Raw genomic sequence first — 27527 nt, 5'->3', positions numbered from 1 at the left:
GTCCAGGTACACAGCGTCCGCTGTGGGGGGGAAGGAGGGGCCTCAGCTCTGTGTCTGGTGAGGCCCAGGGTTCCCGCAGACTTGGCATCGGGGATGCCAACTCCCCGGGGCCAGGTCGACGTCTCAGAAGCCTTTCTAGCATTTAATCTGAAAAACTAATCATTAATACATAATCCCATGTCATGACAGAGATTGTGTAATCAGTTAGTGACCACAACGGCGGGCTGCCTTTCATCCAACATTTGCCAAGTGCCCGGATTGGTGATAAGCACATGGTATATAATAACTTGCTTATTCTCCACAAGAGCCCTCTGTAGAAGGGATCCATGAAAGTCCCATTTTACAGGTGGAAAAAACTGAGCCTCGAGAGTACTTTACGAACGGGAAAACTGATGCTAAAACAAAGGGCAGAGGAGCCTGGGCAGGAGTTGGGAGCCCCTAGCTCTGGTCCTCACTTGCTGTGTGGCCCTAGCAGGTCACCTCTCCTGCTCTGTCCACCTCTCGGTGTTCCCTGTGCATACAATGGGTGGCAGATCTGAAAGGTGCTTCGTAAGCTAAATCCCGAGCCAGCGTGAGGAAGGAGCACTATTCAGGGTGGAGAGAAAGCCAAGGAGGTGTGTCTGCGGCGCTGGGGGGAGGTGGCGTCCCGTCCAGCTCGGGGGTTAGGCACAGCCACCTGGAGCAGGTGGCATCTGATGCCTTACGACATGCTAAGCAGGGGACCAGAGACAGCCAAGTTGCAGAGGCTGAAAAATGCAGGGCACTTAGTTCCCTGTGACTAGTGAGGACAGACACGGGGGCGGAGGTAGCCGGGGCCAGAGGGCAGGAGGTCAGAGGTCAGGCTGGCCTTTACCATCTCCATGTCACAGGGGAAGAAACGGAGGAAGGGGAACACCAGAGCCTCGTTATGGTGGGCCCTGGGCATATTTGCTTCCATTAAAAAAATGTATATATTAAAAATGTATTTCATGCCTGCATTGGTATAAGGGTGAATATAGTAATATTATATATTAAGACATATTCTCTGGCCTAAACACTTACTGTTTTCTTCTGATTTTAAAACAATTCACATGTTTTTGTGGGCCCCTGCGGAATGGTGGTCCCAGGCTCTGCCTGAGAAAGCACAGTCGGTGCTCCTGGCAAACCTGGGCTAGAATACAGCGGCCAGGACCCCTCCGGCCCCGGGCTCCACCGGCCCCTCTGCAGTGACCAGCACCCCCGCTCGTACTGCATGGAGCAAGGCAGATGTGGCAATGGCTGAGTGTCTATGTATCCTGCTCTTTGGCTCCGGAAATTGTGCAATACAAATTAGCCTTACGATAAGTGAACCATGTGGTTATAAATCAGTTGGCAGTGTGGGAAAAAGAATGAAAGAGAAAGAAATGCCCACAGTGTTTTCCCATCGGAGTGAGCCGGAGTGAGCTGGAGTGAGCTGGAGTGAGCGTGTCAGCATGCTAGGTGTCCCCAGCTCAGGTAAGGGTGGGGCACTGGGGACAGAAGCCTTGCATGTAACGGGCACTTGATCCTGTCCATGCTGGAGCTCAGGGACAGGGGGCCCCCTGTCACGGGCAGATCCTGCCCTCTGCCCCAGAGGGAGAACAGTGTCCTCGTCCAGCCCCACCCCACACAGAGCCCAACTTCCTGCTTTCCAATCACCAGGCCCACTGCTTCCTCGAGGCTCTCACCCTGGGATGTGGGTCACTTCTTTAGTCACTGTGCTGCTTGGCTGACCGCCACGCCAACCCGTGGGCAGGGAGGGGACAGTTCCAGAGGAAGGAGGACATCCCCAGAACCTTGCTCCCTGTTCGCTGGACTCTGAACTCGCACAGTGCTGGCTGGGAGGAGGACACTGCATGTTCCTGCTCCACGGGCTGGGCTGCCAACAGGCTGTAAGCTCCGCAGGTTGTCAGAAATCAAAACAAGCACACATGTGCCCGCTTCGGCAGCACATATACTAAAACAAGCACCCAGCGGGCTCCAGCAAGGCCGATTCTGTACTGAGAAACCATCCCATGTGGCCACGAAAGCAAGGGTGCAACATCATGGAGAGCCATGATGAAACCCTGACGTTGGGGACCAGATGAATGAAAGAGCCACACGGACAGGATATGGTCACCCAGGTGCTCAAAAAGAATGAGCTGATGGCCCAGCTGGTGTGGCTCAGTGGTTGAGCATCGACCCATGAACCAGAAGGTCATGGTTCGATTCCCGGTCAGGGCACATGCCCGGGTTGCAGGCTCAATTCCCAGGAGGGGCCGTGCAGGAGGCAGACGATTGATGATTGTCTCTCATCATTGATGTTTCTCTCTCTCTCTCCCCTTCTCCCTTCCTCTCCCTGAAGTCAATAAAAACACATTAAAAAAATGAGTCTAGCCCTGACCGGTTTGGCTCAGTGGATAGAGTGTCGGCCTGCGGACTCAGGGGTCCCGGGTTCGATTCCGGTCAAGGGCATGTACCTGGGTTGCGGGCACATCCCCAGTGGGGAGTGTGCAGGAGGCAGCTGATCAATCTTTCTCTCTCATCGATGTTTCTAACTCTCTATCCCTCTCCCTTCTTCTCTGTAAAAAATAAATAAAATATATTAAAAAAAATGAGTCTCTGTGTGCAGATGAATGTGGAAAGATCCTCAAGACATATTATAGAAGAAAAACAACCCAGTAGGTTGATGTATTTGTGGGATACTTTTACATTAAAGGAGACAGAGGAGCTCAATGCGGTGATATCTCCAGGCACATGTGCCCAAATCTAAGGAGATGAGCCCCCCATGGTGGCTATGATGGTGTTCCCCAAGGAGGGGTGACAAGGGGTGGCTGTCTCTGCAGTGCTTGAGGTTTTATAAAGAGGACGGTCTCCTGTCTTACTGTTATAATGAGAAATAAAAGCCAAAGTATGTAAAAGAGAAAATAAAACATCTTTCTGCTCAAATATGTATCAAATACCCCCAAATGGAGAAGAAAAAAAATAAAGCAATGGCCTGTAAGAAGCTGGTTATCTGACGCTGGAGAGACCAGGATTTCTGCCCTGGGCCGAGACTTTGAGGGGAGACACCAGTTCCTGGGCTGAGACCCACCCAGAAGGCCTCCCTCTCTGCCTTGCTGTGTAGGAGCAGGAAGGAAACCCAGCCGACTACCCAAGAGGCATTGTGGCAGCCCCTGCCTCCTCCCATCTGCTCAAGTTGGCCTCGGTCCTCCCGAGTGTCCCCTCCGACTCCCCAGCTTCATCCAGCTGGGTCCACTTACTTACTGAAGGAGCTGCCAAAAGCCCCCTCACTTCTCCAAGCCTCAGTTTCCTGCCTGTGACATGAGGCCCCTGACCTCTCCCACCGCGCTGGTTGAGAGGGATAATTGAGAGCATGTGTGCGGAGACACTTAGATAAAACTGCTCCTGCCCCCCTCTCCTGGCTACCCCACCCCACCACCTCCCTCGGTTTCCCCTCCTCTTGCCGGTCTGGTGAGGTTTAAAACAGAGCCCCGTGAAACAGTACATGTGGGAGCTATGGGCACCCCATTCCTGAGTGGAGCTTCAGAACCCGGCCACCTCCACGCCCAGCTCAGTGCCATGGGGACATGCCGACAAGACATGGGCTAAGATCGCTTGGTGGCTGTGAGGCTTTGGCAAGTCATTGTGCTTCTGTGAGCCTGTCTCCTCCTTTGTACATGGGAATAAGAGGAGTCCTCACATTGCAGGGTTCGGGGGAGCTGAGCACGGAGCTGCACAGGGTGGGCCTCACTCAGTCCACCTTGATGTCTCTTCTGCCCCATCTCCCACCCTCAGTAGCTCCCATGGGTAAGTCTGGCCCTGCCCACCTCCCACCTGCCCATGGATGGAGTGCACCTCACCTGGGCACCAGGGGTTGAAGAGCAGGGTGAAGTTGCCCAGCATGAAGCTGGAGCCCTGGTAGCCGGTGGAGGCCTCCATGCTGAGGCGGTATAGGCCGATGGGGGCGTGAGCTGGGGCAATGAGCTGCAGCGAGAGTTCACTGTCCTGCTGGTCTAACACCGAGGCCGTCCAGGCACCCTCCTCCACAGCATCGGACAGCGGGAAGCGGGCCTTGGTCCCTGCCTCCTGGCTGGGGGCTGGGCCTGTGGAAGGAGAAAGCAGGGGCCATGAGCCAGGGGTGGGCAGGGAGAGAGGGGGTCAGGACTGGCAGGGGCCTGGCACATGCCAGGGGTCCTTGGGCCTGGATTCAAGGCCTAGTTATGCCACTAACCATGGAGAGAACTTTGGCAGGAGATTTCATCTCCCCGAACCTTGGTTTTCCCATCTGTAAAATGGGGATCAAACCCCCCCGCTTGGAAGGTGGTTTTGTAGGAATGCGCGACAAGCTGTAGACAGATTCCTCCTGGGAGAGGGGTCAGTGCAGCTTGGGGCAGGGTCCATCACGCTGCTCTGGGCTGGCATGGCTTTGGACAAGCCCATCCCCCTCTCCGCTTGCCCGCCTGCATCAGGGACAGGAATTGGGTGGGTGCTCCTGGGGCCCGCCTTTCGTGCTGAGTTCCTTTCAGGAAAAGAAACCCAGGCTCCGAAGAGGATGGATCGGGGTCCCCGGTGGCCCCTCCAGGCTTTGGCCTCTGGATCTCCATGACAGCTCCGAGGAGTGCTCACAGCCATCTCTCAGCTGCCCAACGCCCTTTGCACTTTATGAAATGCCTGGGCGCTCCCTGCTGCCCCCAGGCCCCTTTGAGGGGGGAAACTGAGGCTATCCCCGGGTCAGAAATCAAAGCAAGTATGCACGTGCCTGCTGTGTGCTTCATTCGGTATCCCTGGGCGGGGTCGGCGTCCGAGCCCAGGTTTCTGGGCTCTGGCTGTCCCCTCGGCACCTCTCATTCCCAGAGGGTGCTTTCTGGGAGGTAGAAGGGCTGCCTCAAATAGCTGCTTTTTCAGGTGGAGGGGAGGGCCTGGCCCATGCAGGCAGGACTGAGTCATGGGGAGGGCGAGGGCGGCTGGTCTCCCTTTCTGGACTTGGGTGGCGGAAAAGAGAAACAGAACCTTCTCTGCTGGACTGGGCAGCTGCCCAGGAAGGTTTATTTTTAATCGTCCACCCTCTCCCTCCTGCAGCCCAGCCCACTACTGCTGACAATACAGGGCCTGCTCACTGAGGGGCTCCCTCCCGACACCCAGCCACCATCCACACCTAGGCCCAAATATAATCATGAACTAACAGGCCTGATACTGGCCTCCGGGACCCTGTCTGGGTGCCAGGAGTCAGCAGTGAGCCTTTAAACGCTCCCAGGCGTCCACAGTAGGCATTTGAGGGAAGAGTCCAGCAATACTGGGGCCTGAGAACCTACCTGGTTCTGGCTCCCCCACTCAGGCCCTGAGGCTGTGTGACCTGAGCTAAGTCACCAGGCTTCTCTAATCTGTAATTTTCTCATCAGAGAAGAAAATAGGTTTAGACCACATGCCCGGGAGGGCCTGATTCCAGGTCTGAAACTGGCTCTGTAACCTTGGACAGCTATGTAGCTTCTCTGTGACTCGGTTTCTTCATCTGTAAAATGGAGCCAATTGCACTACCTCTTCACAAAGTCAGTCTGAAGCTTAAAGAAGATGAGGCATGTGAAGTGTCTCAAAAGGTGCCTGGCACATAATAAGTGCACAATAAATAAAAGTTACTGTGTATTGTCGCCTCCACCTCCTAACACTCTAGAGGATTCAGTGAGAGTTTATAGAAGGCGTTTAAGACAGTGACTAGGAAGTAGTAATTACACAGAAATGTGAGCTATCTTCAGTATCATCAAAAGGGACCATTAAAGCCCAGATGGCATGGCTCAGGGTTGACCGTCCACCTGTGAACCAGGAGGTCACAGTTCGATTTCCAATCAGGACACATGCCCAGGTTTCGGGCTCGATCCCCAGTGTGGGGCATGCAGGAGGCAGCCCATCAATGATTCTCTCTCATCATTGATGTTTCTCTTTCTCCCTCTCTCCCTTCCTCCTTGAAATCAATATATATATATATCCCTAGAGTGCTGGGGAGCGCAATCACGCTCCTTCTGTCTTTCGCCAAAAGTGCCGGGAGCGCTATCAAAGCTTCGAAATGGCGTCCAGTTCTAAGTCTGCTTTTATTAGTGATGATGATATTGCTAAATATGTCAGTGTAGTAAAGGTTTCCTTAAGTTTTTGAATATGTAACTTCATTTACTTGCGATTCATAATTTTTTTCCTAAACTGCTGTAAGATCAGCAAAAAATGCCCTGGCAATTTTAGCATAGTTCCTAGGATATTGGTTGGCACTCAAAGGGTTAAGGGGAACCTTTAAAAATCAGCATTCTCAGGCCATATAACATTTTGGAGACTGGAGTAAAATGAAAACTGAGGCAAGAGGGGTAAAGTTGGGGTGACCCCATGTTCCAGTTTGCCGAGACAGTCCCGTTCTATGCCTGTAGTCCTAGTATAATTATCAGTGGCATCCCTTTCACTCTCAGAATTGTCCCTGTTTGGAAGATCAATGATCTGGTCACCACGGTTACAACCTGGGCCCGGTCCCATAGCCACAGTCACTATTGGCATACCAGCCCCAGGGAAAGGTCAGGAAACACACTTCCCTTTCTCTCTGTCCCAGGACAACGGAGCACCTAGGCGTGCCCTCCCCCTACCCCCCTGCCCTCCCCCCCACACACACACGGCCCTTTCTTCCAAGGGGTCTGGAGGGGGGGATGAGGACAGGCTGTCCCACGGGCCTCACTGTGGCTGTAAACTGGCTTTGAAAGTTCCTGGGTTGCGGTTCCACACTGCACTCTGGTGGGGCCCAAAACACTGCAGGGACCCCCTGGGCCTAAATGGCTCTGGGGACCTGAGGGTCCTGGGCACTACCCCAGACCAGGGTGGCAGGAGGCCAGGTGTAGTGTCTGAGGGGACCCGCCCACAGCAGAGCCTTCTATTGGCCTCATAAGAGCTCTTTTCACTCCTTCTGGCTGGTCTCACTCCCACCCCACTCACCCTCACGCCCCGGCCCTCCCTCGGAGGGAACGTAGCTTTAATCTGGTAACAAAGATGGTGTTTGTCTCCTGTGGTCTGTACCCCATAACAGAGCCTGTCAGGCCTCGGACTGCCTGGGTGGAACACGCAGCCCTCGGGGATGTGTGGGGTCAGGCCACACACTTCATTCCATGGGTGACTTGGCCAGCGATCTGCCCTCTCTGGGATTCAGTTTCCCTGAAGAGGTAGGACAGGAAGATCCCAAGCGAGAATGTTCCAACATTCTAGGGTGCCCAGGGGCTGGGCGCTGACGCCAGCCAGGCCTGGAGGTGGGAGGCCTGGCTTCCTTCTATTGTCCTTCAGGGCTCCCCGGCCCCAGGGAGGGTCTCAGTTGCTCAGACAGGGGAAGCTGTGTGCATCCAGAGAGACTGTGACCTCTGGCCGCGGCTGCCCGCAGGGGCTGTGGAAGTGGCCAGGGCAGGTTGGCTACGGTTTGAGATAATTTGGCCAAGACTGGAGAACAGAGATTAGTTGTTGGGGTGGGAAGGCTGGTTACCTTCAGAACCCTGAACTTGGAACCCTAACTACCTAACACTTAGATAATTGAGGAGAAAGAAAGGGGACACCTTAAAAAAGAAAGAAGAAAAAAGGAAGAGGGAAATCACAGGCTGCCAGGCTGGTAGTTATCTACCGTTCCATTTCACAGAGGAATACACTGAGGCCTGGCAGACACTTGAAGGTGCCTGCTCTGGGGTCACAGTGATGAGAAACTTCAACTCTAGGGTCGGGTTTGAGTTTTCTTTTCTCATAAACACCGTGTGACCCGTGCAAGTAACGTGGCTTTTCTGAGTCTCAATGTTCCCATCTGTAAAATGGGGCTCCTTATGCGTCCGAGATGGGGGGATTTAGAATGGGCATGCAAACAGTAGGTGCTCCATAGATGTGATTTTCATCATCCTACGCTTGACTCTTATCAGAGCACCACTGTCACGTACTCCAACCTGCTACTTTACAGAAGGGGAACTGAAGCTAGAAAGTTCAGAGACTAGCCAGAGGCCCCTTTGTTAGAAAGGGCCCCATAGGTGCTGGGTGTGTGGGGCTGACTTTGGGTAGTGGGTGTGCCCCTGCCCAAAGCGGAAGGGGAGGGAGGAAAGGGATGAAGGGGATATCCGTGGCCAGCCTGCAGGCGCTGTGATAAGCCTTATCAAACGGCCTCCCAGGTAAATAAATACAGGCCTCAGCCAGGTGGGTGCAGCTAGTTCCTGCTCGCTGCTCTGCCTGCCCTCAGTGACCTCAGAGAGAGCTGCCCTTTCCCACCCTTGGGCCAGAGTCCCAACCAGGTGGCCCCTCGATAACCTCAAAGGAGTGGTTCCCCCCTGGAAACCAAAGCAGCGGATTTGGCATTCAAAGCCACTTTCCCAGGAATGGGCATGGGCACCTGGGGATGGGGTGGCTGGGATCTCAATGTCCCTTTACCCATCACTGGAGACCCTGGAGCAAGATCAGCAACAGCCACTAATGTCAACAGGGCACCCCCCCAAGTAAGGCCCTTCTCACTTAACCACCCTTCACCATGACTGCTTTTCACAGGATAACTCAGGCTCAGAGAGGCTAAGCAACTCACCCCAGGTCACACAGCAGGTAGGCAGCCCCGTCTGCACCAGAACCCAGGTCTGTCCGTGCAGCCCTGAGCCTGAGGCAGCCTCCCTAGGGCTGGAGCCAGCTGGGTTCTTTCCAGCACCCAGACCTCATTTGGGCCTCATTTGGTTCTGATCCCAGAGGCCTGGCCGGGTTGCGTGGATTTTGGGAAGCAGCTATTGATAAGAGCTGGAAAGTTGTTTTGATGTGGGAATGAGCACAAAAGATCTTGACCCCAACCCTGATGATAACAGGTGTTTAGGAACCAAGGTGTCCAGGAGCACAGACTTGTTTACAAAGCTGCGTTTCCTTGGGTGAAGTCTCTCAACTTTCTGCACCTCAGTTCCCTCATCTGGGAAATGGGGCTAGTGACTGCTGGGCATTTTCCAGGGGGGCAAAGAGGAATGGAGTCACTTGCTCCATTGTCTGTCAGGGGACAAGCGAATCACAGAACAGGGCAAGTTCAGGCTGCAGGGGGTGTGCTGGTACTTACCAGTTGAGACACTGAAGGTGAGGCGGTCCACACTGGCCTCATAGCTTCTGCCCTGGAAATGCAGCGTTAGCCGGAAGTACTGGCCCCGCCGTACCACCAGCCTCTCTCGGCACAGGTCTGCCGTGTGGTGGTCACGGCCATTGGCCTCCAGCTCCAGGTCCCATTTCTCCACATTCAGATCTACGGAGACAATGAGGGGCATGAGTCCGGGCGGCACCCCCGGCCAGCTACCACCCCCTACCGTGCTCCTTCGCTTAGTACAGTGTCTGGTGCATAATAAATGATTAGTAAACTCCAGCTATTCTATCATTATTGGGTGTTTTTGTTGTTGTTGTTGGTGTGTGTGTGTGTTTTGTTGTTAAAGCAAGGGCAGTATTTGGGATAGGTTAATTACGCAGGCTTGCCTTTTAGTTTCAATTTTCAATTTATAGGAAATACAGAGGACTGAGGAAGTTTTTAAACAAAGAACCAGGGCACAACAACATTCACACTGAGGGTAACAAAAGGCCAGGCCCTTGGTTTCCTTAACAAATAAAAAGGGGGGTGAGTTAAAGGGAGAACCTATAGATTATGAGGAATTTAAGAGACATTCCAACCGTTGTGCTATCAGATTAAAAAAACACACAACTACTTAAAACAGCTATTACATGTATGAGACAACTGGAAATTTGAATACTAATGGAATAATGGTGATGTTAAGGAATTTTTGTTCATTTGTTTACATCTAAAAAAGGAGGCCTTATCCTTTGGAGACATATATTGAAATATTTACAAATGAAACGATGCTTCCAAATAACGGGAGGCGGCCAGACGAGGGTGCAGGAGGCAGGAGTGATTATAGGCTAGTGGCGGTTGAGACTGATGAGAACAAGCACATTTATTATGCCATTCTCTCCACTTAAAAAAATGTTTTTATTGATTTCAGAGAGAGGAAGGGAGAAGGAGAGAGATAGATAGAAATATCAGTGATGAGAGAGAATCATCAATCCATCAGCTGCCTCCTGCATGCCCCCTACTGGGAATTGAGTCCGAAACCTCAGCACGTGCCCTGACCTGGACTCGAATTGTGACCTTCTGGTTCATAGGTCGACGTTCAAGCACTAAGCCACACCAGCGGGGCTCTCTATACTTTCATGTTTGTTCAATATTCTCCGTAATACAAGGTTTTTAAAATGATGGGGATTTTGGAGTCTTCTGGGTCTAGGTTTCAGTTCTGTTGTGCAGCTGTGTGACCCTGAACAGGTGTCTCTCCCTCTCTGTGCCCCCTTCGCTGAAGCCTCAAAGGGCTGCTGTGAGTTCTAGCAGAGGATGTTGGGGATGTTGGGACACCCTTTCCCCAGGGCTTAGCTCAGGACAGGAGCTGACGACCAGGCAGGGGTAGGGGTGCTGGGATGGGTGGGGGTCTGAGGGAAGCACAAACTTGATAAACCTTGGCAAGCTCAAGGTCAAGATTGGGAAGCCCACAGGGTGGGGGAAGAGGGCAAGACAGACTCTCAGAGTTGTGGGACCCTTGGGAAGTATGTGGCCAACTGAGGCCCAAGGCTGGGGATTTGCCCAAAGTCACCCTGCAAGTCAGTCCTTCCACTGGGACACCAATTCAGGTCTCCTGCCTCCTGCCATGGAATATCCCAAAAGTGAGGGGCAACGTGCCCAGCGACGGCAGAGGTCGGCATTATGTGGCCCCAGGTCCCACGGCAAATGGCAGCGTTGGGATCTGAGTCCAGGGCTGTAGATTCTGGAGCCTGCACTAGTAGCCACCTCGCTCACAGCTCAGGGTTTGTTCTCCATCTTCCCGCCTCTCCCCCCGTCCCCTCTTCCACTGTGTCCTGTGTTATTCTCCCGCCAGGGAGGGGACACCGGGAAGCCCAGCCCCTGCAATCACTGCCAGAGAGACCTCCACAAGGAACAGAACTTCCGCTGGCCTGCTTAGCAGGAGAGAGAGCACTGCTGTCCCCCCCGCAGGAGATGGCTGGTCCCTGCTCTGAGGCTATTGTCTGGAGAAGGATTTCCAAAAGTCATGCCCAGCTTAAAGGCGCAGAAACCCGAGGGTCTGGAATCACAGGATGTCTGCATGGGGGAAGGACCCGAGGCCTTCCAGCCCGGGGGACTCCTGTAGGAAGTGGCCCCTCGGGCATCGGGGTGGGAGGCTCATCATACCTGTCCTCTCCAAGGCCACCGAGCCCCACTCTCGGGGATGAGGATACGGAGCTGCACTAGGGACAAGGGTCACCGCAGCGACATGCCACAGCCGGTCCTGAGTTGGTTTTCCTTCCCACACCCTGGGAGCTGCGTCCCAGAGAAGGACCTGAGATCTCACAGCAGGTCAGGCAGGTTCATGGTTCCTCCCATTCATCTCTGCCCCAGATGGCCCCTGGCCCTGTCCACATTCCCCTCCCCCAGCTCCTTCCCGGACTGCAGTGTGCAGGGGTCATTTCAAATGGAGACCCGACCCAAGGGCCCGTCGGGATGCTGGGTCCAGCAGCATTACTGCAGGGCCCTCCTTCACTGTAGAAATCCCCTCCCCTGGCATGTGGCATGGTAGCACTGCGTGTGTGTGCGTGTGTATGTGTGTGTGTGTGTGTGTGTGTGTGTGTGTGTGTGTGTGTGTGTAGGCAGGTGGGAAATTAATTGAGCCCCTTTTCCACTCCTCCCAGCCCTCATAGATGTACCAAGGGCTGGCATTACACCCATAGTTCACAGAAGGGAGCCCTGGCTGGGTAGCTCAGTTGGTTAGAGCATTGTCCCAATACGCCAAGGTTGCGGGTTCAATTACTGGTCAGGGCACATATAAGAATCAACCAATGAAGGTATCAATAAGTGGAACAACAAATCCAGGCCTCTCTCTCTCTCTCTCTCAAATGAATTTTTTTTAAAAGAACAGTTTATAGAAGGGGAAACTGAGACTCAACAAGTGGCCGAAGACTAGGGTTGCAGAACTTGAGAACCAGGGGGACCGAAGGACCTCCTGCTCTCAGCCCACTCCCCACAGGATGCTGGAGCCTCCTCTCTGGCCCCAGCCAGGGTCGGCTTGCACACTGCCTGGGCCAGCAGGCACGCCTCCTTGCAGCTGGCAGGGACTACCCGAAGCTAAGTGTTCTGAGGCCAGGCCAACAGCCCCTGCACAGCCTTATGCCACTGGACACACAGCAGGACCCAGCCCAACTAACTGACTGAGGACAGGAACAATGCCCACTACACAGCACGGTACAGGTCACACACGCCTTCATGTTCCATTGCCTCATCTGACCCAGGCAGCCAGGGGTCAATGACTATGCCCTGGGGATGGGGAAACTGAGGCCCCAAGCCCAGCCAGGAGTGGGAGCCAGGCAGCCCTCACTCAGCCCAGACCTCATGTTGCTCTCCAAGATTTGAGCCCCAGCCTGTCCTGACCCCGGCTGCACTGGCTCAGCACCGAGACCAGGGAGGGACAGCCGGGCACAGGGCTCCTGAGGAGCGGCCGCCCTGACCCTAATACTCACCCTCGGCCATGGTCAGGGTGGCAGTGTCTCCTGGGACTGGTGGCAGGACCTTCCGGTGTGGACCACTGGCAGCCGCTGTGGAGGAGGCTGAGCGCAGGGAACTTATAGCCCGCTCGGGGCGGGCCGGGGGCGGGGCCGAGCGGGAAGGCGGGGACCCGGTGAGGCTGCTATTGCCCAGTCTGGGCCCACGCTCTGGGCTGGCCGCTCTGGGCTGGCCGGCCGGTGCAGGAGCCCTAGAGGGAGGAGGGAACGGTGGCCAGGCAAGGGCTCCCCCTGGGGGAGCAGACAGTGCAGGGCTGGGACAGCAAAGACACACAATTAAACCAGGACACAGACACATCTGGACCCACAGTGTCAGACCTTGGGTAGCAGACACCTGGACAGAAAAATACACATATACAGATACAGACCCATGTGGAGCCCACCCAGTCACAGACACACTCCTACACATACAACAGAGAAACCTGGACATGCAGTGACATGGACACAAAATCAGGTTAAAAGCATGGAGACATGCCAGGACATAGACACGGGCAGACACGCAGGTACCCACCAGGAGCCACATACAAATACACAGGTGTCCAGAGGCACCCAGCTCACGGACACACACAGACACCAGCATGCCATCAGATATGGACACCAAAGCAGATTGGGGCATCCACAGGTATGCAGATGCTCAGAGACGGGCACACATGCAGACACAGCCTCGTGTACAGATGCAGACATACCCACAGAGACAGGCACGCCTCTTCCTGGAGCAAAACCCAGGTAATCTGCCCATCTCATCCATCCCTCAGATGATAGATCTAATCTATCCACCCATCCATTGCCCACCCATTTATCTAGCCATCCACTCAGCCCTACCTGCTTCCCATCCTCCCTCCATTCCCATTCACTATCATCCCTGCAGGCCCACCATGTGCCAGAAGGAAACAAAGAAAACTTTCCAGGAACTCAACCTCGGACCCTTCCCACTAGCATCCAGGGCAGGGGGGTGGGGCATCACTCCTCCTGGGCCCTCTAGTCCCCCAGACTCCTATGCTTCTTACCCACCGTGAGGTCTGAGCAAGGCGGGTCCCTGGAGATGCAGGGGCCTGGGGCCTCCCCCAGCCCTTTTTCTAGAATAACTTCCATATCTCTTGAGGGATTTCAGCTTCAGAACTGGTCCCAGTTTCCATTCCCGTGGGACAAAGAGCAGGGAACAAGCCCGTGTTGTTTTAGTGGATGTTTGTCCCTGGGTCAAATGGGCCCTGCCTGGGTCTTGGTGAACAGACTCATGACACAGCATTGAGTCCTGCTGACCTGTAAAAGGAGTGAACCTCGCTCGTAACTGCCCGGTTTTACAGATACTGTTACAGAAATTGTCCCCTGCAGCTGGCGAGAGCTCAGAGGAAGGAGCAGGATAAGTGAACATCAGTCAAGAAGCCAGTGCCCACTCTGCCCTGACCAGCTGTGTGGCCACGGGCAGGTATTTCAGCTTTCCAGACCTCAGTTTCCCCCTCTGTAAAATGGGGGTGAGAATTCGTTCCTCTCAGGCCTGGAGTAAGGCTCAATCAAAATGACCTAGGCCGGGACCTAGTATATAGTGCGCACTTGATAACCAGGTCCCTGATTTTTGGAGCAAAAATGCCAAGTGGCCCTGAGGGACAACAAAGGCTCCAGTGGCCAGGGGGCCCTTGCCCTGCTCTGGGCCTCAGTTTTTCTATCTGTTCAGGGGGACTGGGAAACCCTGCCTTGTCTTAGGTAATTGCACAAGTAATGATTCAAAACTCCAGCTTACTGAGGGGGAAACTGAGGCCCAGGGAGGGTGGTCATGGGCTCAAGGTTCTCCTTCAGAGCAGATAGGGGCCTTCATCATTTTGTGCAAAGGAAGTGCTGTACAATGGTTAGAGCGGGCTGTGTTACTCTGGGCAAATTACTAGACATGTCTAAACCTCAGTTTCCTTCTCTATAAAATGGGTGTAATAAGAGTCCCCACCTCTGAGGTTTAGAGACAATGCTGTTCAGTGCTGAGCATATGGTAGATGCTCAATAAATGGTACCCAAAACATTTTATGTGCAAGTTAAGATCAGGCGTCCCCTTCCTCCACAAAGGTGAGGTTCTTATGTGTGGGTGGAGCAGGTGGCAAGCAATATAGACTGTTTGTGGGGTGCTCAGAAGAACGCCCTGCCTCCCAAATAAGTCTTACACCCAGGGTCACGGATGCAGGGGCCCCACCGTTAGAGTCACCCCTTCACTTCCTTAAGGGTTTCCAGGCCTTGAGGTAGAGATAAAGGTGGCATTTTAGAACTTTTGAATAACCCATTACCAGCCAGATGTCCCACTTAAATCTCACAATACGATTTTTGTCATTTGTTAAATGAGGAAACTGGGCTCGGGGTGGTGAAGTGACTTGCCCAAGGTCACAGCGTGAGGAAGTGGAGGATAGAGTCTGGCCTCAGTTCAGACGCCGACACTGACTCTTCCATGGCTCAGGGATCAGCCCTGTATCCTGCCACGCCCACCCTGCTTCTGATCCGTGGTGTCTGGTGGGCAGTGGACATTCAATACATGTTTTTGGCATGAGAGAGAAAGATGAGTCAGAGAGAACTGAAAGACAACTAGAAGGAAGGAGAGGAAGAAAAAGATTCAGATTCAGATTCAGATTCAGATTCAGACAGGTTGGGGAAATTGCCCAAGGTCACACCGTACAACTGGGCTCCCAGGCCCTGGCTGAGAGCCGTTCCCCAAGGACGAGGGGTCCCTACGCAGAGATGGCCCTGGACGGCTGAGCTGAGGGGTGAGGGAGATGGGACAGTGTAGGTGGGACTGTGATGGGCATTAGAGGCCTCAGTTCTTCTACCAACTGGTGACTAATGGCAGATGAGCAGCGTCTGGCATGAGCCAGTCCAGGGAGGGAAGGACCAGACTCCCAGAGGAGGGATGGGCTGAGGTAGGGGTGAGAACAGGAGGCTTGGAGAAAAGGTCAAGAGGTAGGTGTGACCTTTCATGCCCTCTGAAAGGGAGCATGGCTGGTGGCCTGTGGAGGCAGGATCTCTGTGCCCCCGGTGGTGGGGAGCAGAGGACAGTGCCCTTGATCCAGGTGACCCTCCCAGTGTGTCCATTTTTAAAATGGAAAAACTGACTTGCTCATGGTGTCCTCGGCTCCGCTGTCATACCGCATCCTTCTCCCGCTGCCCTGTCCCCTGTGTAGGGTCTCAGGCCCAACTATGCCACTTAAGCTCTGTGGGCTATGAGCCCGTTGAGGCTTCAGTTTCCATTTCTGTAAAAGCAGAATCAACCCAGCCAGTGTGGCTCAGTGGTTGAGCATCAACCCATGGACCAGGAAGTCATGCTTCAATTCCTAGTCAGAGCACATGCCCGATTTCAGGCTCGATCCCCAGTAGGGGGTGTATCGGAGGCAGCCATCGATGATTCTCTCTCATCATTGATGTTTCTATCTCTCCCTCTCCCTTCCTCTCTCTGAAAATTAACAAAGACATATTTAAAAAATAAGTAAATAAAAGCAGAACCCCAGCCCAGCCCCCAGCACCACAGGACTGTCACAGCCCGCCTTGTCTAAGGACCAGTGTGTGGGCGCCTCTGTCTCCCTCCATCCCCCTGGCTTTAGTGGCTGCTAAACAAATGTTTGTTGAATAAATAAGTGACTTGTGGCAGAGAGGGAGAGGGAGAGAGAGAGAGAGAGAGAGAGAGAGAGCAATAATGAGAAGAGAGAGAGAGAGAGAGAGAGAGAGACTTGTCCAGCCCAGGGCCAAGCTCTGGAGGTTAGCCAAGCTCAGAGCCTTGGTTGGCGAGATCTGTGGTGCCAGCTGTCCATGGCAGAACCAGGCGCCAGGGTGTGGTGCTGGGGCCTCTCACAAGCCTTGGTGCCTCCATCAGAGATAAGTAGTCTGAGCCCAACGTACTCTCCAGTCACATCTGTCACACCCCCGGGGTAGGAGACCCTCTGCTGAGCCTCAGAGAGACCTCGGGCCAACAATCTTCCCGGTCCCCCAGCAAGTCAGGGCAGAGTCAGGTGCCCCAGACCCTGCAGAAAAGCCAGAACGGGCCCTGCACCTCCACCCTCGCCTTTGGACGTTTAGAAAGCTCTTTTACTCCATTTGCCAACGGGAACTGCGTTGTAATGGGAGTGGGATGGAACATGCGGCTAGCCAGGTGTCATCAATGCTGAATTGCTGTGACAAGGGCCGACATGGAGTTTGAAAGCTCCACGCTCCACCCCAGGGCCCCCTCTCATTGGCTGTCTCAAAGCAAAGAACTCAAAACGCTTGACACACTGGGCTCAGAGAAGGAGATGCTAAGAAGTGAAAGCCCCTTCCAAGGAGAACAAGTTGAGTCTAGTATTGTTGTCACCATTAAGTGCTTCCATTTCTTAACTGTGCAGACACCCCAGGGAATGGGGAGTGTTAGGATATTGGAGAGTGGAGTCCTGCCCATTACAGGCAGTAAAATGTGCTTTACTCATAGGAAAACCCGCTTCAGACCCTTACTCACAACCAATTATCACTTACTTGGCGTACAATTTTAATCAAAACGCAACATCCTAACCTGATCTAGCAGTCCCCAAAGATGAGATGTTAAGACATTAGGATTGCGGAGAAGAAATACCGGATGTGGGAAGTACCCAGGGAGGGAGATGTCGGAAAAGACTCACAAGAGGAACCAGGACCTCTGACGTTGGTAACATCTGGGGCCACTGGGAGTTGAGCAAACTGTCCTGCTCACAATGCCCAGCCTCACAGGGCAATCAGCAGCAGTCATGACAGTGACCTAGAGCAGTGGCTGGCAAACTCATTAGTCAACAGAGCCAAATATCAACAGTACAACGATTGAAATTTCTTTTGAGAGCCAAATTTTTTTATCTTAACCTATATAGGTAGGTACATTGTTATTCACTTAATTAGGGTACTCGTAAGGAAGAGCCACACTCAAGGGGCCAAAGAGCCACATGTGGCTCTCGAGCTGCAGTTTGCCGACCACAGACCTAGAGGCACCCTATGAATAGAGACTTTATGATGAGCACGTCGGGCCTATGAAACACGTTTCACTCCCTGCTTGGCTCAGCTACAAGGACACAGGCTTGGGGGTCAACAGACCTGGGTTCAAGTTCAGCTCTGCCACTCCCTTTCCTGTGCGACCATGGATAAGTCATAGCACTCTCTGAGCCCAGTTTCCTCATCTGTATGATGGGGACAAAGTAGTGCCTATTTCATAGGTTTTCTGTGAGGATTAACACCATGCCTGCTAGAGAGTTGGCACTCAAAAAGAATGGTTGATTATCCTAGATAATAAAAGAGTAACATGTAAATTAACTGTCACTCTGCAACAAAGATGGTGGCGCCCATAGTGGCCAGGCGGGACGCTGGTGGCGTTGCCCCAGCAGTGCGAGCCCTGCATCCGGCCCTGGCCACGTGGAGGGAGGGAAGGGGCCTTGGTCTGGAGGCCAGGGTGAGGGACACTGGCATTGTTGCAGGCTGGGCTGAGGGACACCGCTCCCCCATGCACGAATTTTGTGCACCGGGCCTCTAGTTTAATAATAATAATAATAATAATAATAATAATAATACTGATCTATGCTACAACATGTGGAAACTTCAAAACTATTATGCTCAGTGAATGCAGCCAGTCACAGAAGACCACATATTATGTGATTCCATTTACATAAAATGCCCAGAATAGGCAAATCCACAGAGACAGCAAGCAGCTGAATGGATGTCAGGAACTACAGGGATGGGACATGAGGAGTGAGTGCTCATGGGAACAGGGTTTCTTTTGAAGAAAATGTTCTAAAATTAGATTGTGGGAATGGTTGCACAAATCTGTGAATGTACTAAAAACCATTGAATTGCACAATGTAAACAAATGCATTTTATGAGATATGAGTTATATCTTAATAATATGGGTGTTTTTTTTAATGGTGGTTGGGAAAAAGGCCAATGATAAAGCTCTAGAAGCCTTTGCAAATATTATCCCATTCTCCAATGAAAACCCCAAAGGAAGCACTTGTGCCTGTGCCCTGGGGTGTGTAGAGGTGGGAGTCTCTACAGCTTTATATGTTATGGCAAAAACTGGCTGCAACCTAAGTGCCCAGCAAAGAGGGAAGATAAATAAATTATGTCTTGGAATATTCCACAGCAGTTAAAGAACAGAAGAGGTAGTCCTCTGTGTATGGACATGGAAACAATTGCAAGTCATAATTCTTAGGAGGGGGAAAAAGCAAATGGGGGAACATTATGCGGGGGGTGATTCCACAAGACGGTCTATTTTTCTACGAGAACAAAAGCACAAGTACATATTAGATATGTAAATGTAAATATATAGAAGAAAGTTTGGGAAAACACTCCAAATTGCTGACGGGGATGGGAGGGGTACTGGGCGTCCTGCCTGGGAGCAAGTGGTGGTGATTAAAGCTGGTTTCAGATCCCCTGGGAGGTGAGAAACATTGCAAGTGGGGGACTATTTGTATGTACCACTTTGGTAGTTAAAGGTTAGCTTTCAAAAGAAAAGAATAACCTGTTTTACATTTAGAATCGAGCTTTCATAAAAATGGAAAGGCTCCAAAATAAAGAAATGCTGGCGAAGTACTAGTAGGTAGAAAAAATATAGACAGAGACATAAAAGAAAATTAATGTGTCCCCCCCCCCCCAAATTCCACCACCAGCTCATTTTTAAAACTTTGTCAATATTGGCACAATCTTACGAAACCAAAACCCACAAGTACAGCACATGAATAAAGAGGAAATTCATCATCCCCCTATGCTGGTGAGAGTTCCCACATCTGAAGTTCAGAATTTCGAAGACAGTACACCGAGTTTTGGTTTACGTAGCAACCCTATTTATATCTTACTATGCTTTTGGAGCATGCCCCCCTCCCCCTCCCCATCCCGCCTGACACACACACACTTAAAATCAAAGAAAGTGCTTGAAAAATCTTTTACTTTGTTGAAAGGAGAGTCAGAGAGGTGAAATGACCTGCCCTAGGTCACACCGTTTGGAAGGGGCCAAGTGAGTGCTCCAAAGTCCATGCTTGTAACCCATTCTGCTAGGATGTCATACAAGGGTAGTTAAGCCTTGGGCTAGTTTCTGGCCACGATCCCATGGCCATTTGGGGCGGCCAGAGGGAGACAGGGAATGAACCACCGATTGTGCGGCCTCTCCCCACCTTAGGCTGAGTCACTGGTTGTGTCTGCCTAACACACCCATTTCAGTCAATAAGAGTCGAACACACGTTCTTTCATGGAAATAAATGACGCTCTAGGCTGAACGCTTGTTTAGATGAACTGACCACTTGTGTCTCCTGCCTGTTTGATGAGCCACTTGAGTGACTATCTGCCTGAACTGAATGCTGGTAGGACTGAAGCCACCCTCAGCTTGACTCAGTTCATCTGAAACCCAACTCTCACATCCAAGGGGGACCTGCCGTCCCCCATGTCCCAATGTCTCAGAGATGGGGAGTTTGGTCTTATTCTTGGAAGGGCAGGCATCAATGTCCAGGACAATAAACGCCAAGGCCTACAGGCCTCTGCAGTGGATGGGGTCCTCTGCACGATGTACGTTTTTGCTTCTGAGTAAGGACCTCTTTCTACAGGCTTGGTGGGGTTGTCAATCCAGCGACCCTGCTCAACTCTAGTTAGAGGCGAGCCTGGGACCCAAACTCAGCCAATCTGATTCTCTCCTGGGACTTTAGATCTTACAGCTCTGACACAAGTTCTAAATAGAGGCATACTTCATCTTACTGTGCTTCGCTTATGCTGGGCACATATTGCATTCTTTACAAATAGGTTTGTAGACTTGCATCTAGCAAGTCTGTCAGTGCTGTTTTTCAAACAGGCTCAGGTGATGGTTGGCATTTCTTAGCAATAAAGTATTTTTAATTAAGATACATACTTTTTTAGACACAATAGTATTGCACACTTAATTGACTACAGTATAGTGTAAACATAACTATTATACGTGCTGGGAAACCCAAAAACTGGGTGGCTCCCTTTACTGCGATGTTCACTCTATTGCAGTGGTCTGGAACCAAACCTCCGAGCAATATCTCCGAGGTCTGCCCGCGATGGTTCAAGTTCACGGCTTCATTCCTAGGACCATTTCCTTTCTTGTCTTTTCTGAAGCTAGGTTTGTTAGCTTGTTTTATTTTTTTCATGTTGGATTTATTGAGGTACAATTTACATACAATTCATCCTATTCAGGTGTATAACTCAATGAGTTGACAAACATGTCCAGTCGTGTTACTCCATCAAAATGGTGATAGAGAACATTTTCATCAACAACCCCCCAGCCCCCACCCCCAATTTTCCTCCTGCTCTTTTGCAGGTGATTCTCTCCCTCCTGCCCTCTGTCTCTGGCAACCATTGATCTGGTTACTGTTCTTATTATTTTGTCTTTTCCAGAATGTCATAAAAATGATATCCTACAGTACATAGGATAGCCTTGAGTGTGGCTTCCGTTACTTAGCACAATGCATTTGGTATTCATTCATGTTGTTGTATGTCCGCAGTTTGGTCCTTCTTAGAGCTGAGCAGCATTCCATTGAATGGATGTACCACCGTTTATTTATGCATTAACCAGTCGAAGAACATTTGGGTTGTTTCGGGCAATTGTGAATAGAGCTGCTGTAAAAGTACAGGCACAGCTCTTCGTGTGTAGTACGGTTTTGTTTTTGGATAAACACATGTGAGTCATCCCCATGTCCTTCCAATTGATTTTTTGGATGTTGTTAAGCTGCCTTGAATCGGTGCCTGTTCGTGCAAACAAAGAGCTTAATAGAGACCCTTACAGTTCCCTGATTTGACTTTTCCAACAACTATGGAGTTTAAGGTTATTCTCATTTTATAAAGTAAACTGAGGCTTGGAGAACCTCAATAACCTTCCCTAGACCACGCAGCGGGAACGTAAATCCAAACTGAAGTCATAAAGGTTGCCCGGCTGCCTTTCTATATCCCTGGTCACCTTGGCAGGAGGTGACCGGCTTCATCACGTGGGTTCTAATCAATGTTTATTGACTGACAGTTGATCAAATGCGGGCGTCACTCCTTTTCCCTGGGCCTCAGTTTGCCCATTTGAGAAATGAGAAGGTTAAACCAAGTAATGAATTTCTGATGTGCTAAGGTCTCTGATTCCAGCTTGCTGTGCCTATGAGAGGGGAGTAAGCAAGGCCTCCTCTTCTGATAAACAATCACAGGAAATTGAGCAAGTGGGGGATGGGAGCCCATCCCTCATCCCACTGCTCCTCCACAGAAGGCCTCCTGAGCTTGCACCCCAGCTGGTTGACCCCGAGAAGAGCAATTCTCAGTCTCTGCCTTTCTGGCCTGAGAAAAAGAATCCCCTTGTCACATTGGATCAGCATCATTCCCATGACGAAGCCCCCTTTCCTCATCAGTATTTTCAGAATGTTCAGGTTTCCAAATGAGACCTGACAGGTGGGGGTGTTCTTCTTCTTCTTCTCTTTTTTAAGCTTTTAAAAAATAAAATGAATCACCCTATGCATGTCCTGCAGGTTCACATTAGATTAACCCTGTCCTTTCCTAAGCAACAGTGGGCTGTTGGCTTGCTGCGGGGTGGAGAGGTGGGAAGAGGGAAGTGACTGATTCCTCATCTCGGATCAGGACAAGTCCTATGTCAGGACCCACCTTCCTCTCAGGCCACCATCCTCTCTGGGTGCTCAGGATGGTCTCCAGGTGTATCAGGAGGCCTGGAGGCAGAGCTGATGAAGGCCTCCCAGCTGTGTGACCTGATACAAACACCTTACCATCTCTGCACCTCAGTTTTCTCATCCCAATAATGGGGATAAGGAGAGTACTGACCTCCCAAATTCAAGAAGAAATGAGTAATTGTGAGGCAGAGCATTGGGCACTGGATAAAGCTGCACAAATGTTGGCTATTTTCATGACTCTTATTATTTCCAAGGGCTTCGAGGCCCTCATTTCCATTTGCTCCCTCACGTCAGCTCTGGGGCCTGGGTGAGAGGGGATGCTAGTGTTGCCGTGCACCTTACTGTGTGCCAGCTCTGTGTGAAAAAGATTTATGCAGGGTATGGCCTTTTCTTGGTTTGTTTTCCTCCTCATCTGGCCCCCCAAGACCCGAAGTTGTCATTCTCTTGAGTAGTCCTCTGTCTGCATGATGAATGGCTCCATCACCCAATTTCCAGATAAGAAGAGTGAGGTTGAGAAAGAGCAGGAGCTTGTCCGAGGTCACTGGGTGACACTTCTGGAGCTGGGACAAGCCCTGGGTCTGTCGAGATGGGTTCATGCTCTGTCTGTCCCTTCCCTGAGCGTCCCAGTCCCAGGTGCTGACACATCCCACCAGCTGAATCCAACAGGCCACCTCCATTCCCCAACCCCCACTGCTACCCCATAGCCATCAAGTAGCCCTGGGAAAAGTGCATCGCTCTAGACCAGCAGCTCTAAGACACCCACAGGATGGCCTTGCTGGAGCTCAGATAGGACATCCCCTGCGATACCCCAGGGCAGAGGCGGCCTGGACTCCGACCTTCATTAATCCCCCGTCCCAGGTTCACAGTGAGCAGCAAACCCCAGCTCAGCCACCTCCAATGGCTCTTGTGAAGGCCTTTTTATACATGGGGAAACTGACACACCTGTGTAGGACTGGGTGTGCCCCAGCTCCCAAACCATGCTTTTTGTAAAATGCCTTTCTCCTGTGCGGGGCCAGTTGTTATGGGGGTGGGAGAAGGGACACTGGAGAGCAGAGAGGAGGCTGGTGTCGGTGTCCCAGCAGGAGAGGATGGAGGCCGGGGCTGGGGAGGCGGTGCGGACGGGTTCACACCTCGGTGCTTCTGCCTGCACTGCTCCTAGTGCTTGTCTATCCTTCACAGCTTAACCCCAGAGTCACCTGTCCCAATGACAGCCGCCACATCGACAGCTGCATTGCCACCGTTCGCTAAGTGCTTACTGTGTGCAGGGACCTGTATTTTCCACCCATCATCTCCTTCAGTCCCCACACCAATCCCAGGAGGAATTAGCAAGCCTGCGACCTTTGTGCTGCATACCAAAGCTGACAAGCTCAGGGGAGGCCTGCAAGGTGACCTTACACACTCAGAGACCTACCATAAGCACATGGGTCCATCTGAATGAAATTAAAACTCCAGAACTGAAAGTGAGTCACCATGAGTAGTCACGTCCTAGGCTGGAATCTCCCTCGATAAAGATCAGTCTTTACCTTAGTCTTTTTGTGTAGGTAGCATAGCTTTGAGATGTAGTCCCTTTCTCCAGATCCCTCAGGGCTCAATCTCTGTAAGACCACAGAACCTTCTATTGTTTTCTTGTTCCCCTGATACCACATACTGCCTCTATGTGCTGTCAATGGTCCTTGTTAACGATCCTATACCCACCAATGTAAACCAAGTATGTGTCTATTCATTTTACTCCTCCCACCTCCCTAATCTACCACCAATGAATTTCCTATCACCCTACTTAAATGCCTCCCCCTTTAATTGAAATGTAGAAAATAAGGTATAAAACTGTCATTCTCTGGAGCATTTTCTCAATCTGTTGAGATACTGCCTCCTGGAAAAGTTTGGCCCAAATAAACTCACAAAAATTCATACAGGTTTGGGATGTTTCTTATGTTGATACCTTAGACCAGTGATGGCGAACCTATGACACGCGTGTCAGAGGTGACACGCAAACTCATTTTTTTGGTTGATTTTTCTTTGTTAAATGGCGTTTAAATATATAAATATCAAAAATATTTACAGTGGTTGCGAATATCAAAAAATTTCTATATGTGACACGGCACCAGAGTCAAGTTAGGGTTTTTCAAAATGCTGACACGCCGAGCTCAAAAGGTTCGCCATCACTGCCTTAGACACTATCTGTATAGGGATGACACACATGTTCGCATCTTCAGCCCTGTCCTCACTCCTAAATTCCAGACCCAGCTTTCCCATCACCTCCTCCATTCCCCTGGTCTCCACCCCCAGCCTGGTTCTCCCAGTCAGCCCCTCTCTGTGGATGGCAACACTACCATTCCTTCTGCCCAGGCCTCAGACCCTGGAGTCAACATTGACTCTCTCCCCGCCCCCCCTCAATTCAAGCCCCACCCCCAATATGTCCTGATGGCTCTGCCTTTAAAATATCTCCAGAACCCAACCCTTTCTCACAACCTTTACTGCCACCTCGCTAGTCCAAGCCCCTGCTGTCTTTCATCTGGAGTACATCTCCCTGCTTCTTCCCTTGTCCCTCCGCTTCATCCCCATCCACACAGCAGCCAGAGGGATCCCTTGAATGTAAGTCGGGTCATGCCACTATTTTGCTCAAGAACTTGCAATGGCTCCCATTTCACTCCAATTAAAGCCCAAGTTCTCATCAGGCCGCCAATAATGCTATGGTCTGACCCTGCTGCTCTTTGACCTCCTTCCCTGCTCGCTCAGCTCCCATCATTCTGGCCTCCTTGCCATCCCCTGGCATGCCAGCCGCACTCCCAGCTCAGAGCTTTGGCATGGCTGTTCCCTCTGCCTGAGAAGCTCTGTCCTGGTGAGGGGACCTGGGCATGGCATGGGTTCCCCAGAAGTGTTTGCCACATCTGCGAAAGTATGTGACCTTAAAGGAAACTCAATCATGGGTGAAGATGTGGCCCACACATATTAGGTGCTGTGTGAACTTGGAGGTGGCTTAACTTTTCTGTGTCTCAATTTCCTCTTTCGCTGAACTGGCTTTAGAGTAACCCGATAGCATCATTGGGGTCTGTTTTGTCACGGCTGTCGGGAGAGAGAAGTCATGCCCTCAGAGGCCAGCTGGTTCAGCCTTGCCATGTTATATCTAGAGACACTAAGGCTCAGACAGGGCTCACAGTCTAGAGACCCGGAAAGAGCTAGAGACAGAGCTGTGAGAGTGCCTTTTAAAGAGATGACTTTACTTATTGGATAACTTATTTATTGAACGCCTACTGTGGCCTGAGTCATGAGTAATACACAGTTCTTACTGTCAAGGAACTCAGCTCAGTGGAGGAAATAGGTTACAAGGTGCTCGCTATTATCCACTAATTCCCGTAAACGGTGTTCAGGGTTGTGTTGATGGAAAGCTTGGGGCCTGAGGAAGCCCAAATGGGAGAGAAACTCTGTGGGGGCAGATCAGGGCAGGCTTCACGGAGGAGGCAACACTGAGTCTGGGTTTTACAGTATGAATATGAGTTAGGCAGGCAGATCAGGCAAAGGGGAGCATTTGATGCAATGGAGTCTATCTGTGCATATAGGGGCAAAGTGTCAAAGGTGAGGAAGAGTATGGAGAATTTATAGGAAGGGATATCAAATAGTGTGGCTGGAGTTTAGGGGTACTTGTAAGGAATTAAGCCTGGGAATCTTAATGGGGCCCAGTTCACAAAGAGCCTTGTATGCCAGGTTCAGGTTAGGCCATAGGGAGCCATGAGAATGCTTTTCTATGGGGGAGTGACATGGTTTGGAATGAGTTTGGGGACGATAATGATGTAATCATTAACCATGACATTTTAGAGCCTGAATTTAGTGATTACCATAATTGCAGGGCCCTATTTAAAAGACAAGCAAATTAAGGCCAAAAAGGGAAATGGTGCCCAGCTGGTCAGGGGCGGAAGCATTTTCTCCCACATGGTCTCTTGAGGTTGGACTGAGCCTGAGACTGGGGTTGTTTGCAGGTCCTGTGAGGAAAGCTGTTCCCAAAAGACCAGTTCCCATCCTTCTGTGATGCCCCTCTCTCTGTTTCTCCCTCTGGTCCTGCCCTGGAGCCTCTGAAGAGCATGGTTGACCTCGGAGACCTCTCAGTACACGTTCCTTTTCTGGTTGTGTGACCTTAACCATGTCCCTTCCCCTCAGTTTTCCCGTCTGACTAATGGGTGTGATAAATGAAGTGGTGGCTGGTACTGACTATCAAACATGCTGGGGCCTCGCTAAGGCCCCAAGGAGGGTGAAGGCCAGCTATGACCAGGTCTCTGAAAGTGCGAGTTAAAAGCTGGCTCTTGGTGAGATGGGGAAACCAAGGCCAATACTCTACCTCAGAGATTTTTCAACCTTTTTTCACCTTGTGGCACACATACACTATTTATTAAAATTCTGCAGCACACCAAAAAATGTATTTTTTCCAATATGACAAAAAATAGGTATAATTTTCATTCATTCACATCGGATGGCTGTTGTTATGTTGACTGTTGTCATTTTTTTTTTCTCAGAGAGGAAGGGTGAGAGAGTGATAGAAACATTAATGATGAGAAAGAATCATTGATCAACTGTCTCCTGTATGCCTCACATTGGGGATCCAACCCACAACCTGGACATGTTCCCTGGCCGGGAATAGAACCGTGACCTCCTGGTTCATAGGTTGATGCTCAACCATCGAGCCACGCCGGCCAGGGAACAGTTGCCATTATTTAACTTGACAATCTAAGGGAAAAGAGGTCACTGGCCCTGACTAAATACTCAGGTAATGCATGTTTTAAAACATGCTAGTGGCACAGCTGGTGAAAATCACTGCTCTACTATCCTAAGTGGGACTCTGGGTGGCAATTGGAATTCTCACTTTTCTCATCCTGGTCTCTACATGCCGGGAGCCGGTCCAAGGTCACCTCTCCGAGAAAGGTTGTTTCCCCAGGTAGGGATTTTCCCCTGAAGTTAGGGAGGGAATAAAACCTCTTAACTGCCAGGCGGGTAATTAATCACTTTAACTACGAACAATCATGCTCACTGGAGAGAACATGGCAAAAGATCCTGGACTGTACCGGACTACAGAAATTGGCAAGAGAACCCGGCTACAGAACCTGGCGACCGAACCTGGCTGGAGAACCTAACCCGAACCTGGCTGGAGAACCTAGCGAGAGAACATGGCCACAGAACCTGGCTGGAGATCCTAACCAGAACTTCGCTGGAGATCCTGACTAGAACTTGGCTAGAGATCCTGCCTAGGCTGCTGATCAACTGAACGCTGTCTCCGTGTCATTACTTCTTCGCCGACTCCATCCACACCTTTGGGGACCCCTGGACCTGCTGGGGCTGGACCCCGGCATCTAC

The 27527-nt window shown here is 51.3% G+C and overlaps 1 protein-coding gene across 1 annotated transcript in view; it reads right to left on the bottom strand.

Moving 5' to 3' along the window:
* The window catches only part of TGM2 (transglutaminase 2), a 31262-nt gene extending 18626 nt beyond the window's left edge, over positions 1-12636 (bottom strand). Inside the window, 4 exon segments of the mRNA XM_006764488.2 lie at positions 1-20; positions 3840-4082; positions 9050-9229; positions 12529-12636. Of these exon segments, the coding sequence (XP_006764551.1) occupies positions 1-20; positions 3840-4082; positions 9050-9229; positions 12529-12538 (453 nt within the window). The 5' untranslated portion in view covers positions 12539-12636.
* Between the last annotated feature and the right edge of the window lie 14891 nt (positions 12637-27527).

The sequence above is a fragment of the Myotis davidii genome, unplaced genomic scaffold (genome assembly GCF_000327345.1).
Source record: "Myotis davidii unplaced genomic scaffold, ASM32734v1 scaffold38, whole genome shotgun sequence".
Classification (NCBI taxonomy): Eukaryota; Metazoa; Chordata; class Mammalia; order Chiroptera; family Vespertilionidae; genus Myotis; species Myotis davidii.
The sequence above is the reverse complement of the archived record's forward strand: the minus strand, read 5'-3'. Positions and strand labels throughout refer to the sequence as shown.